This window comes from Peromyscus leucopus, chromosome 1 (genome assembly GCF_004664715.2).
Source record: "Peromyscus leucopus breed LL Stock chromosome 1, UCI_PerLeu_2.1, whole genome shotgun sequence".
Classification (NCBI taxonomy): domain Eukaryota; kingdom Metazoa; phylum Chordata; class Mammalia; order Rodentia; family Cricetidae; genus Peromyscus; species Peromyscus leucopus.
Genome location: NC_051063.1, coordinates 42,077,496 through 42,092,320, shown reverse-complemented (window position 1 = coordinate 42,092,320; position 14,825 = coordinate 42,077,496). Strand labels below are relative to the sequence as shown.

The window sequence follows — 14,825 nt, the reverse complement described above, 5'->3', positions numbered from 1 at the left end:
CCCTTCTACTCTAATACATAGTGAACATCTAGGAACATCATCTTTTCATCTGATTTTTCCCACAGTATCCTAAATACTATCTAGGATAAGACAAAGACTGCCCACTCCAGGCAATAGATTTAGTAAACTGTTAAATGTATATGCAACTAGGCAATAGAAAGCACTCTACATGTATTAAAAAAGTCATTTAACTTTTCCACAAACCTTTTGATTGAAGAATTGTTGGAGAATGGTGCAAGAAGTCTCCAAATTTCTGTAGTGTTCCCTCTCTTTTTTTAGAGGCTATGTTTGCACTAACTGTAGATGCCTGGCTCCGTAAAGAGTATGTTTTCTTAGATGATGGACATAAGGAAACCTAAGAAACAAACACTCTCTGTCACTAATAATAAAAATGTTACATGGAAATAGTTATGGCCACAGTTAATTGAAGGAGATTGGAATTAAGTTTGTGTATTAAGATCACAGGGCTAAACAAGGCATACTGAGTCTCACAGCTAGTGTAAGGAAGAGTGAACACATGAAGAAATGCCTGGGCAAATGCTAAAGGTATATTCAAATATGAACTACATGTGTAGGAATGGAGGATAAATTGAGTTTTAATTGGACACGACTAAATTTTAGAAAACTACTACTCAAAATTTGGTATCTTATGCTGTGGATATCGCTCTGTGTAAATAAAATGCTGAATGGCCAGTAGCCAGGCAGGAAGTATAGGCGGGACAAGCAGAGAAGAGAATTCTGGGAACAGGAAGGCGGAGTGAGAGAGACACTGGCAGCCTTATCTAGTTAAGATAGAAGAACTAGAAAAGAAGAAGCCTTCCATGGCCATACAGTTTATAAGCAATACAAGTCTCTGTGTGCTTACTTGGTTGGGTCTGAGCTGCTGTAAGACTGGCAGGTAAGAGAGAATTGTCCTGACTGTGGGCCAGGCAGAAAAACTCTAGCTACAATCTTACAACTAAGCTCCCACTTTATCATGTAAACTACAGAAACAGTCATCTAGAGCAAGGACAAACCTTTTGATCCTTTTTGACAGAGGAATGTCTATGTTCCAAAGCAGGAAACTGCACATTATTTCTGGGTGTAGAATTCTTCTTATTTTCACATTTCACCAAGTCCTAGAAGTAATAAATTATAGCACTGGTTACTTTCTTGATGATAATTTCTTTAGACTCAAAAATATCTGTAAATGCTAAGAACAACTATCCTAATTAGTAAACAGAGGTAGCTTGAGATCAAAAATCAATAGCAATGTTGAAGATATCTGGTTGCTTTTGCCAGAGATATAAAAGCCCAAACTATAAATCACAAGGCCTCATGACAATGAGGCCTCCAGCTTGGAACACAATTGTGCTAAGGTTGAGAAACCATAGGTCAAAGTGTGAACTTAGCAATGGGATGGCCTGAGCTCAATGGAGAACCTACAAGAACATGTTTCATCTGAACTTTACCTAAGTGCAGTCCTACATAATCATTTCCCATCTCCAAAAACATATATGCCTAAGATCTATCATTAAAATCTGGCAGCATCAAAAGGAAAATAAAACATCACAAAGGTAAAATGGGGAAATAAGAAATGGTTCAATCCCAGTTAATCTCAGCAGTTAAGAACAATGGGATCAGGGACTGTCCCTAACACTTTGGTTAGCTTTTGGGAAGCTATTCCTCATACTAGACTGCTTTGCCCAGCCTAAATACAAGGGAACATGCTTTATTGATACCCATGAGAGGCCTGCTCCTTTCTGAACAGAAACAGAGGAGTGGATTGGGGCGGGGGGGGGGGGGCAGGACTGTAGCTAGGATGCAAAACAAACAAAAAATTAAAAAAAAAAATGGCCCTAATTGTTCTATAGCTGAGTGTGGTGTGCACCTTTAATTCTAGCACTTAGAAGACAGAGGCAGGCGATCTCTGTAAGATCAAGGCCAGCCTGACCTACACATTGAATTCCAACAGCCAAGGATATGTGGAGACCCCTGTCTCCATAAATAAACAAACAAACAACACTAGCTACTTTTGCAAAGGATCCAGGTTCAAATCCCAGCACCCACATGGTAGCTCTAACCGTCTACAACTCTAGTTCCAGGAGACCCAATACCCTCTTCTGGCTTCCCTAGGTACTAAATGCATGTGGTGCACAAACATGCAGGCAAAACACCCATCCACATAAAGTGAGAATAAATAGATCTTTTTTAAAAGAAAAAAAAATCTTACAATATTTCATCTTTCCTAAATGTGTATAGCATCTTATTTTTCACTTTTCCACATAACCTTACAGAGGATGAAGCCTTTTGTGAGGTACATTTACTGAATTTAACAATTATAATCTTAGCGGTTAACAAAAGAATACAAGTATACAAGAAGTGAGCAAAGTACAAGTAGAGAAGCATAGGAGACATCATGGCCAAACATCAGAATCCAAGTTACAGAAGAGAAGGCCCAGGGTCACAAGCGGACTGCATGGAAAGTTAAGGCAGTTAAAGAGTAATCATGGCAAGCAAATGAAGAAAGACGGCAAGGCTGGACCAGCTCATTTGGAGTGCTCAATCAAGAGCTTCTGGGAATATTTACTGGAACAGAATAGAGCACTGTATAGCACTGCTGAACAGATTTTCACAAGTGCCAAAGGGCTGATTTTATTACAATGGAGGTGTGACAAAATCTGATAAAATTTTACATTTCAACTTTATAAAACTACAACAATCAGAAAATCTTTTCTGAGGTGCATATGAAAAAAATATACCAGGAAAATAAATTGTATTTCAACTTTTCCTTCTTAATACTAGGGGGGAAATATAACAAGGAAAAAAAATGAATGTAGCTTAGAAGATGATGAAATTCAAATATTTTAGGCATATTTAAAATGTGCCTACAAATAAATAAATGACTTTGAAGATCTAACCACTAAGACTCAAGGCACTGCATGGACCGCAGAGAAGCTATGCCCACTAATGCCCACTTGGGGAATGTATTCCTGACGGCCAGGTACGGTGACTACTATTTTTGTTCTTCCACCAGCTTGAAAATACACTACTCTTTAAAGAAGTAAAGGGAAGTTGGAGAACTTTCTTTTGCCAAATATTTTAGGCTTAAAACAAGTAATTTTAAAAGCAAATATTATCAACTATTACATACCTCCCACAGAAAGAGAGAAAAACTTTAATATACTACTTCAGAGAGAACTAAGGTTCAGAAGGCTACTGTGACTCACCAATCAATGTGGCTCAGGTGCAGTCAAAGTCCGGCAGCCCTACCACCAAGAAGCTATACTACCAAGTGATAAAAGCTTCTACCTACCACTACATGGAAGGTCCAAGTCCTAATATCGGCTGACAGAAAAAGAATTTATTTTCCAAAACTTCCCATGATCATAGAGACTTAAGATTTTAGTTAAATGACAAAGACACTGACCAAGCATGTTTGCCATTTCAATTTCTCTGATTTCTTTATCAAACATTCCCCATCCCGCTGGGGGTGATGGAGCTAGCTTGGTACAAACTGGGATACTAAAATAAGTATCTAGTAAAATTCACCTTTATCTGACCTACTACAGATGAAATGAAGTAACGAATGAACTTCAATAAGCAAAGCTTTCTGAGGACTATGAAGCTCCTGTATCATTCCATTAAGTTGTGATACTGGGTCTCTAGAATGAGTTCTTCTGAACAGAACAGTGCAGCAGACTTAACTAAACTACAACTGAACCTAATAACAGTATCTACTTGCTAAGTTTATTCATCAGGTAACTATACCTCCTCCATTTCATTACTCTTCCTCTTCCGTGCCTTGGGAATCTTAATTGTGACCGGGGTAGCACAACCAGGGTGCTTCACTGCCATTTTGTTTGGCTGCAAAGGTGTAAACTGAATCTCCAATTCAGGTTTTGGAAATCGAGTGCTTTGTACATTTTCTGTTGACACTTCACAAGAGTCGAGAACTACAGATCCATCCTACAAAAATAAAAATGGAAGAAAGAGTCATTTATTTTTGTAACATAGATTTATAAATGTCAAAGAATTGATTTTCTCAAATGCTGTTCAAGACAATGACTTGAGAAAGATAAAGGACTGAGCAAGGACAGAAGACTGACATATCTACACTCTCTAGGTTATACATGGTGTATTAAAATAGGGAAAAATAGGGTCAGGGTATAGACCAAGGACCTAGGTTCACTCCTTAGTACCAACAAATAGGATGGAGGCAACTTAAGAGATCAGTATGACCCAGATTTTTATGATCCTAAGAGCTTTACATTTAAAGGATGACTGGACCCCATCACAAAATGTGCCAAGTCAGAAACCTCCAAGGAAGAATTTGGTATTTTAAACAAGCACCCCAATTACAACAGATTTAACTCTACCAACAGTTTCTCTGTGACGCTTTCCCTTTAGGAAATGAGTCTTTCACTCTCCTTCCCTTTGATGGTTGCCATGGCTACTAGAGATGACAGGAGAACACCATGGTTCTCAAGTGCAATCACAGGAAGCACTGCCACTGACATCCTGCTCCCTTCCCTCTTGGGAAGCTTTCAGGATACTTTCCCTATTGAAAATGCCCAAACCCAAATCCAGCCACTACTCTGTGAGAAGCTTAGGCCACAGGCAGAGGTCACTATGCAAAATGAGTCACTCGGCCTTTCAGCCTCATTGATGATGTAGATTTCACACAAACAGTAAAAATACACCAAAAAGAAAGCCAAATTTGATTCCTCCAAAACCACGAAATAAACAATAACTACTAGAATTGTCAATAGGAACAGGAACCAAGAGATTTTAAGACAAATTTTTGGGGAAAGTAACGTTCTATCATGTATGACCAGAAAAAGAACAGGAGGAAGGGAAGAAAGTTGTAAGAGAGGGTGAGTAAGAACAAAGAATAATGATGTCTGTATAGAAATGCCACCACAAAAACAAGTTTTTTTAAAAAAAAAAAAAAATGAAAACTTTCTGTATGGGGCTGGGTAGGTGGCTCAGCGGTTAAGGGCACTTGTTCTTTCAGAGGGCTTGGGTTTGATCTCCAGCACCCACATGGTGCCTCACAACTCTAACTATCATGCCAGGGGATCTTCTAACCTCTGTGGGTACCAGGCCTGCACATGGTACACAGATATATGTGCAGACAAAACAGTCATACACATAAAATAAAAAACAATCTAAAAAAAAAACCTTTCTGTATGGATCAAGTTTAAACTGTTAGACAAACTATTATTTGTATTAGTCACTAAAATCAAGACTAGAATACAAAAGAAAAACAGCTCATGTTGTTTTTCCTAGAATTCAAGTGCCTTTCTCTCCTATTCTTTACTTACTATGTTTCTGTTCACCTGTACGCACAGCATGATATCATATTCGTTAATCCACCCCTACAACACCCCAGGCAAAACACAATGTATCTTGGGGTTCCTTCTAAGGCTCTCCTCAAGAGTAACATTGCTCTAAAATAGGGACTTGTCTCCAATATTCCTAACTCCATGAAGATGGCAATCATGCCTCATTATGTTTGTGCCCTTTGTGTTTTTGCAAACTTCCCAATGCTAAGTAACCACAATAAATGTTTTAAAAAAGAAATTTCGAGATAATTAAAATATTTAAGCATTGAGTAATCCTATCTGAGGAATTCTGTCTTAAACACAAAATCCTAAACCCGCCGGGTGGTGGTGGTGGTGGTGGTGGTGGTGGTGGTGGTGGTGGTGGCGGCGGCGGGGCGGGGCGGCGGCGGCGGCGGCGCGGCGGCGGCGGCGGCGGCGGCGGCGCACGCCTTTAATCCCAGCACTCAAGAGGCAGAGACAGGGGCAGGCGGATCTTTGTGAGTTCAAGGCCAGCCTGGTCTAGAGAGAGAGATCCAGGAAAGGCACAAAGCTACACAGAGAAACCCTGTCTCAAAAAACCAAAAAAAAAAAAAAAAAAAAAAACCTAAATCTAATACAAATGTAGTGAGCTCATATTATAATAGATACAATTTCAAAAGAAAGTACTATAAAAACAAATATTGACCTTTATTTTATCTTTTATGGGATATTCTATTTATGACTATCAATAACACTTTAAAGAGGAAGTAGAAGCCAGTGAGATGATCTGAGCTTGGTCACCATGGCCTATATAAAGGTGGCAGAAGAGAATCAACTTCACCAAGTTGTTCTCTGACCTCCACGTGTGCTGTGTGGCGAGCATACTACCCACCCCAAAACAGACTTTAAGAAACTAAACCAAAATGAATTAAGTAACTAAGATAAATGTAATGTGGGGGTCTAATTTCTCAAGTCTCTAAATTTCCTTCACATATCTGAGTATACACAGCTAATTATGTAGCAAGGCCCTGTAAAACTCGATTACATCACACTTGCAAGTGCTGATGATTAACAGCATGTGAAGAGAGCAAAGGACTAGTTGTATTACTGAATACCAACCTCTGTTGTATCCCTAGAAATTTCAAAACTTGTTGACTGAGGTTCAGTTTCAACTCCACCAACATCAAGTGAAGCACTATGTTCAGGCTTGAGATTCATGGTTTGGTTTTCCTGAAATAAGAAAATCATTTGTAATCTGAAAATAAACACTTAACATAGAATTTTAAAAATTACGACTTGCACAGACTAATTATTAGAAATGCAGACTTTAATAAACCACTTTTCATTCCTTCAACATTTTCATCTTTAGACTAGGAAAATGCTGGGCAATTTACCAAATTCTTGTGAATCAGACACAGATGAGATCTGAAAGTCTGAACCCACTTGCCATTTTGTTATAATTGTCTAGCTGAGTGTGAAAGAATCACTTTTAGCTGGGCATAGTGGTGAATGGTTATTATCAGCTTTCAGGAGGCTGGGGCAGGAGGACCACTGGCAGGGTGGTTCAGCAGGTAAAAACTACTGCATCTCAAGTCACACAGCCTGAACTCAATCTTTGGAAGTCATGATGGAAGGAAAGATCTGAGACCCCAAGGATATCTTCTGACCTGTGCAGTGAGTGTGGACATGGCTGCATGTCCTCTATTTTCTAAACAGAGTGACACACCTAGCTATGTTAAATGGCAGAGTCAGAACTTAGCTAAAACTCGAATCTCAATTTTGATAAAATAATTCTTGAAAGACTATAGGTGGGTTAGCAGGATGGCTTAGCTAGTGAAGACTCATGCCACCAAGCCACAGCAGACTGACATTGAGTTGGATCCCATAACCTACATAGTAGAGGGCAAATGACCACCATTCCCTATGGTTAACCTCTGACCTCCACAGTCATGCTGTGGTCTTGTATGTACGTACACACACATACACAATAAATATATGTAAAACAAAAAAAGTAAGAAACCTAGAGGCTGCTCAGTAATGCAAACACGGCCTTAAGAATTGAAAGAGAAAATAGTAACTAAATCATTCTTACAACCTACTCTTCATGCTATTTTCCTTTAAGATAGGACATGTTCCCAAACCTTATTTATGTGACTCAAAGAAATATTACATGTTTTAACTTAAATTCCAATGTTTATCTGAGCACAGCCATCACCAAAATGTACCCATGTCACCTCTTTAGCACTGGTAAGTCACAGACTCTACTGCATTCATAATGGGGAAGCAGCTTGCAGCACTGGCTTTCCCTGGGCTAAGAACTGTACTAACTTTATAATGCTAAGAAGACAGTATTCCCTATTTTATTGATTAGTTCATTTATTTTGAGACAAAGTATCACTATGCAGCCCCACCAGGCCTGGAACTTGCTATGTAGACCAGGCCAGCCTCAAACTCACACAAACCCCCCTCTCCCTATCCCCCAAGCTCCAGGATGAAAATACATGTTCACCATACCTGGCATGTTACCTATTTTAGATAGTTTAGAAATGCTCAGTATTTCCCACAAGGATCCTGTAATCATAGTGACTGCAGTCAACACCTAGTTTTTCTAACTTCCTGTTCTTTGTTATTTATACAGCATACAAGTATACAGTCTCTATAGGAAGGTGTTCTTACCTAAGAGCAGTAAGTGTTCTAATGTGTGACACACATAAACACACACACTGCATGCACAGAATCTGGTTCTATAACCAGGCTGGCCTTGCTCTTACAATCCTTCCACCTCAGTTTCTAAAATGCTCAGGTTCTAAAATGCCGAGGACTGACTCTAGCTATGCGTGCCCATGCTTGACTAGAGCAGCACATTTGTATGGTTTGTGCTACTATGGACTGAATCTAGAATTTTGCACATACCAGTCAAGCCTTCCACCACTGAGCTACACATCCCCCAGCCTTAGAGCAGTCAACTTTTAAGGACAGACTGATTATTCATTCCAGAAAGTCTAGCTTCAAATATGCCCTGACTCTGTTTACCAGGATGTCGCTATCCACAAAAAATAAGCTCCCCATTTAAGATTTTCAATCCAACTCATGATGCCTCTCCATCAGTATACTTACTTTAAAAATATTTTGTATCTTCACATACTAAAATTAAGAGTAGGCTAGAATGGGTGCATTGGTGGTGCATGCCTTTAATCCCAGCAGGGACAGGTATATCTCTATGAGTTCCAGGACAAGTAGAGCTAAAATGAGACCACCTCAATTTTTTTTAATCAATTAATTAAATTTAATTAAGGGTGGATCCAATTATTCAAGTGCCACCAAAACCTCAAGCTAAAACACATTTTTACAATTCCAAGTAGATTAAGATAATCCTAAATTGTAGACTTTCTAATTACTTTAATCTGGGAAGTATGAACAAGCTACTAAGAGGAAGTGTTACGTTTTGGCCATTGACAAATCGACTATAATAATAAACTATGAAAATTCAAAAACCATGAAAATTATCCAAAATGTTCAAGCTTTTGCTTCTTTTCTGATGTCCTGAGTAACTGCAGTTGGGAAGTAATTTGGAAGCAGTCTGTGCTCAACAGGAAGGTACAGGAAGTGGGAGTGCACTGACCGGCCCCGCGCTTTCTGCTGCAGCCCTTTTCAGTTGCTGGACTTCCTCCTCCTTGTGCTCGATGCTGGAGAGCAGCGCCTTCATCTGCACCTCTAAAGCGGTGACCAGCTGGTCCCGCTCCTCTCTCCACTTCTGAAGGTCAGCAGTTTTCTCTGCCAGCTGTGCTGTTAGTGTTTCCTAGTCAACAAGCGCCAAAGTCACCGAAGCATAATGACACAGGTATAAATATGCCAAAACGGAACCCATCACCTTGTTTCCTAACTTAAAAAATTAATTTAAAAATTTAACATAAATCATTATAATGAATCTAAGAATGTTTTTAAATTTTTATTAAATATAACATGATGAATATAATACAGAACATACTATTCATTCATGTGTGGATGAAATGCTTATAAAATACAAAAAACCCACTTATTATATATTAAATACTCATGCCAGGAGTGGTGGCCCACACCTTTAATCCTAACACTCAGGAGGCATAAGCAGGTGGATCTCTGTGAATCCCTGGCTAGCCTGGTGTATACAGTGAGTTCTAGGCTAGCCAAGGCTACATGAGACCCTGACTCAAAATAAATGAATATCCACATGTCTTATTTGTCCTTAGTCCACTTTCAAAAGAACCAGATTATTGGTAATTTCTTTCAATAAATAATTATAGCTATAGCATTTTATATAACATTATTTCCAACAATATTCAAATAATAAAAGAATAAAATTACAGTACAACAAATGATACATCTCATAGTTACTAAACATAGAAAAATGATATAAGGGAGCTGACAGCTCAGCAGTTAAGAGCACTGGGTGCTCTTCTAGAGGACATGGGTTCAATTTCCAGCACTCACAGGGTAACTCTAGTTCCAGGGTATCCAACATATTCTCTGGCCGCTGCAGGTACCAGATACACATACACACACACACACACACACACACACACACACACACACACACACACAGAGTACACAGAGTACACAGAGTACACAGACATACAAGAAGAACACCCATACTCATAAAATGAAAATAACAAAAAAACATTTAATTATAAGAAAAATGAATATTTAACAGTCATTTCTAGTGGGTTCAAACAAGCGTGAAATATTGTGTCAAATTAAAGAAAACATAGAAAATTTAAACATGGAAACTGCTAGCACCTCCAAGGATTAACCTGAAAACAGATGGAAGCAGGTGAGTTACCATTAGGAGGTGAGTTAACACTGAATGTTTCTAGTTTCAGTTGTAAAGGAAGGAGAAATCTTTGCAGAACAGAACAAGGTCCAGAGCCCATTACAAGGTCTTTCCTTCCAATGAGAGGGAATGCAGGCAGAGGGCCAGAGTCCCAGCTTAAAACAACCTCAAAAACTTTGCACTATACTTTCTGTGACAAGCACTTCACAGAAGAGAAAAAGGAGTCAAAGTCTTACGAAGTACATCAGTGAAATCGGCAAAGGAAAGGAAGCAGTGGTGAACTTTTTCCTCTTGGCACACCACCAGAGCAGTAACAAAAAACCAGTTTTAAAAGCCCTGTGAAGTGCACAGCTTGGCCACTCTAGGCCCTCTCTAAACTACTCTGGGAACCCAGAGCAAGTGTCAAAAGCTACACACTCTATACACTGAACATGGCTTACAAGTATACCGTGAGCCAGAAGAAACTTTAAATCAAACATAAATAAATAAATAAATAAAAATATAAAAATTTAAAGGAAAAAAAAAAGAAACTTCAAATCAGAAAAACACAATATTCAGCAAGATAGAAATGCCATCTGAACTATCATCTGCCCTTGAATACGGACAGTGGTCCAGGGGACTCCAACCATCAAAGACCGCTCGGGAGTGTGACCAGTATCAACCAACACTACCAGTGAGGGGCTTATCTAAAGGTAGGAGGAGATTAGGAACTTGGCCAGTGAAGGATCATCAAGGAGGCTAATAAAAGATCACCTAGAGGCATGAACAGGATCTGCTGCAGTCTGTGAAAGACAGCTCAGCAGTAAAACTGTCATCTGCAAGCCAGGGAAGGAATACATACAGTTCAGACTAGAATTAGTATCAGGCACTTGAGGAAATGCAAATTAAACTACTTTGAGACTTTATCTTATCCTAGTCAGAATGGCATATGTAAGGTCCTATGGTCAATTACCAGTACAAAAATAGACAAATAAATGAGAGAAATCTCCAAACTCAATGATACACCTTGAAGTCTTCAAAAACTAAGGCCATGAGATGAATCAGCAGGTCTACCAAGCTGAGTTCAAACTCCAGAAACTACATCACAGAAATAGGGAGCTGACACCCTCAAGATGTTCTGACTTGCACACAGGAGCTATGGCATATGTATATGTGCATGTACACACACACACACACACACACACACACACACACACACACACAGAGAGCATGCAAGTGCACATTCACTAAATAAATAAAATATAATTTAAAAATAAAGGAAGTCATTTGCTAGTTGGAAAGAAAGGTAGAAGGAAGGAAGGAAGGAAGGAAGGAAGGAAGGAAGGAAGGAAGGAAGGAAGGAAGGAAGGAAGGAAGGAAGGAAGAGGAGGAGAAAAGAGGGAGGGAAGGGGTGCCAAATCCAACCTAAGTAGACAACATAAACAAGACTGACAAACCCTTAGCTAACTAACCAAAACAGAGGAAAGAACACAAATTCAAGAGAAAATTAAGATGAAAAGGTAGACAATACAACAGACATCAATGAAATAGAGAATATAAACAATTCAGATAAAATAAACATAAGAAATACATAATAAGAAATAAGAGTTAAGCAATAATAAAAGTTTCCCAACTGAAAACATCCTAAGCCCAGATGGACTCACAACTGAATTCTACCAGACCTTTAAATGAGAACTTGCATTAAGGGACTGGAGAGACGCTCAGTAGTTAAGACACTTGCAGATCTTGCAGAGGACCCAGATTTCATTCCCAGGACCGACATGGTGGTTCACTAGGGTTCACTACTATCACTGACTGTAATTCTAGGGCACCTGTTTTGAGCACATATAGAAATGCAAGTAAAACACACATACACACATAAAAGAAAAATAATATTTTTTTAATTACATGTATGTATGTGTACAGGTACATGAGGAGACATCAGAGGCATCAGATACCCTTGGAACGAGTTACAGGAGGGAATTTTGAGCTGCCATGTGGATACTAGGACTTGAACTCACATCCTCGGCAAGAGCACTATGTGCCCTAATTGCTAAGCCATCTCTCTAGCCTTCATAAACCTATAAAGAAAGCCAGAAAGAGAGACGGGCAGACAGACAGACCATATGTATGTACTAATGCTCCTTAAACTATCCATAGAACAGAAAGAAGAAGAATGCTGTCAAGCTCATTTTACAAAGCCAGCATTACACTCACAGGAAACAAGTGCATGAAACAAAATTATAGCACAATATTCCTGGTGAACACAGATGCAGAAATTCTAAGTAAATTTTTTATATTCCAAATTCTACTACACATCAAAGATGGTTCACCATTACCAAATAGGATCAATTCCAGGGATATGAGTAGGTTATCATACAAAAATCAAAAAATATAATAAATCACACTAACAAACTCAGAGATCACATGACTATCTCAACAGATTCAGGAAAAAAAAAAAAAAAAAAAAAAAAAACTTCTGACAAAGTTCAACCCTTCATGATAAAAGCCAGGGATAAAAGGTTCATACCTCAACATAACAAGTCACATGATTAACCTATAGCCAACACTATACTAAATGGAGGAAAGGCAAAACATTTCTGATACAACAAAGAAAGAGACAATGGTATCCACCTTTCCACTCTTATTCAATATAAAACTAGACATTGTGGTGCAATAAGCCAAGATAATAAGATAAAAATAGGAAAGGAAAACGTCAAACTATTCCTATTAACAAACAACATGATTCTGTATATAGAAACTATACAGAAAAATCTTAGGACTGATCAACATCTTAAGCAAAGTAGCAGCATACAAAATGAACAGAATTCAGTAGCTTCTGCATACACCAATGATAAACATACCAAAAAGAGAAACCAGAAAAAACAATTCCATTCCCAATGGCTTTAATGAAAAACAAAATACCTAAAAATAAACCAAAGCAAGAAGTGAGAGCCCTCTGCAGTGAAAATTTTAAAATACCAAAGAAACTGAAGAAGACACTAGAACACAAAGACTTCTGTGTTCAAGTATTGGCAGGATTAATATAGTAAAATGCCCACATCACCAAAAATAATCTACAGTTTCAAATTCTAATGACAATCTTCACAAACAAGGGAAAAAAAAATCAATCCAAAAATTCACTTTGAACTACAAAAGATTCCAGATAACCAAAGCAATCCTAAGCAAAAAGAACAATACTGGAATACTGGAGACATCACAATCTCAGGTCATACTTCAAAGCCACCATAACAAACCAGCATGACACTAGCATAGCAACAGATGTGTTTCCACAGGGAACAGAAAAGAAGACACGGGCTGAAACTCACACAGCTACAAACACCTTAATTTTTGGCAAAGATACCAAAACACAATGGACAAAGCCCCTTTAGAACATGGTGCTGGCAAATCTGGACAGCAAAATGCAGAATAAAAATACTAAGATCCTATCTCTCTCACCCTGCACAAAAATAAATTCAAAGTGGGCCAAAAGGCTAGAAGCTCTGAAACTGTTGGAGGAAAACACTCTGAGACACAAGCATTGGCAAAGCATTTCTCTATTAGCTCAGAAAATAATCTCTAAAACTGACAAAAGGGATTACAAAAAAGTCAAAAGCTTCTACACGGTAAAGGAAATAATGAAGTGAAGAGAACCTATAGAATCTTTGCTAGCTATACATGCTCCTGACAAGAGGATTACTATCTAGATATTAAAAAAAATAAATAAAAACAAACCTCAAAATATTAAACACCAAAAACATTAAACAAACCCCATTTGGGCTCATGAGAACACACAGTTCACTAAAGATGAAATACAGATGGGCAGTAAATATGACAATTGTTAAATATCCTTAACGATCATGGAAATACAATCAGGCATTTTCCAAGTGTCTAAATGAAGTGAGAAAAGCTAAGAAAACACAAGACTGAATGTCATGGTCAAATGGGGGATTATCTTACAAAAAGACAACCTGCTCACAAGAACTGGAATAACTTTAACAAAGCAAAGGGAAAGGTGAAATATATTGAAGAACCACTGCTACCAACCACTTTGTTCTGTAGCTTTAAACAGCGCTCCCTGTCTTCAGCATATTTTTTCATCTCTTTGTTCCGTAGATTCTCAGCTTCTTTTGCTTGAGTGGTAAGGGCTGCCTTTTCCTCTAACCATCTTTTTCTATCAGCTTTATATTTCTCTTCAGATTCCTGAGCAGATAATAAAAGTAGTAAGTCTCAATAATATTTTCATGCAATCCAACCATTTTTACCTTTTCAAAAAACATCAAACAAATGTTTTTTGTTAAATAATGACAAACTCAATTTATTTCATATTTTAAACAAGAACATTAACTGGCTTGCATTGCTTATAAACAATATTTTCCTATGAAGTTCCTTCATCAATGAGCTTAAGATAAACTAAACAATTGACATTTCTGCAAGTGTTACAGTGACTCCAATAACTATACCTAAGGGGGGGGGGGCGGTTGCTGACACCTGGTCTGTAACAGTCACTTGAAATTGTATAGCTCCAAAAATAAAAAAATAAAACACAGAATGTCAAAAAAAAAAAGAAAAAAACCTGTATAATTTATTAAAGAATCATTCAGGAGAAATGGTCAGAGAATAGAGATAAGTGATTTTCAAACTGAATTCCAGAGATATTTATACTCACAGCCATCTAATTTCAGACATTGAAAATCCAAAGAAAACTCTAAAACCAAAACAGCAGCACTCAATATCAGAAATAAAGTTTG

The 14,825-nt window shown here is 38.1% G+C and overlaps 1 protein-coding gene across 1 annotated transcript in view; it reads right to left on the bottom strand.

Annotated features, from left to right (window-relative positions):
- The window catches only part of Kif20b (kinesin family member 20B), a 72,711-nt gene that overhangs the window by 4,303 nt on the left and 53,583 nt on the right, over window positions 1–14,825 (bottom strand). The window contains 6 exon segments of the mRNA XM_028859106.2: window positions 205–355; window positions 1,017–1,118; window positions 3,751–3,948; window positions 6,405–6,515; window positions 8,908–9,084; window positions 14,122–14,277. Of these exon segments, the coding sequence (XP_028714939.1) occupies window positions 205–355; window positions 1,017–1,118; window positions 3,751–3,948; window positions 6,405–6,515; window positions 8,908–9,084; window positions 14,122–14,277 (895 nt within the window).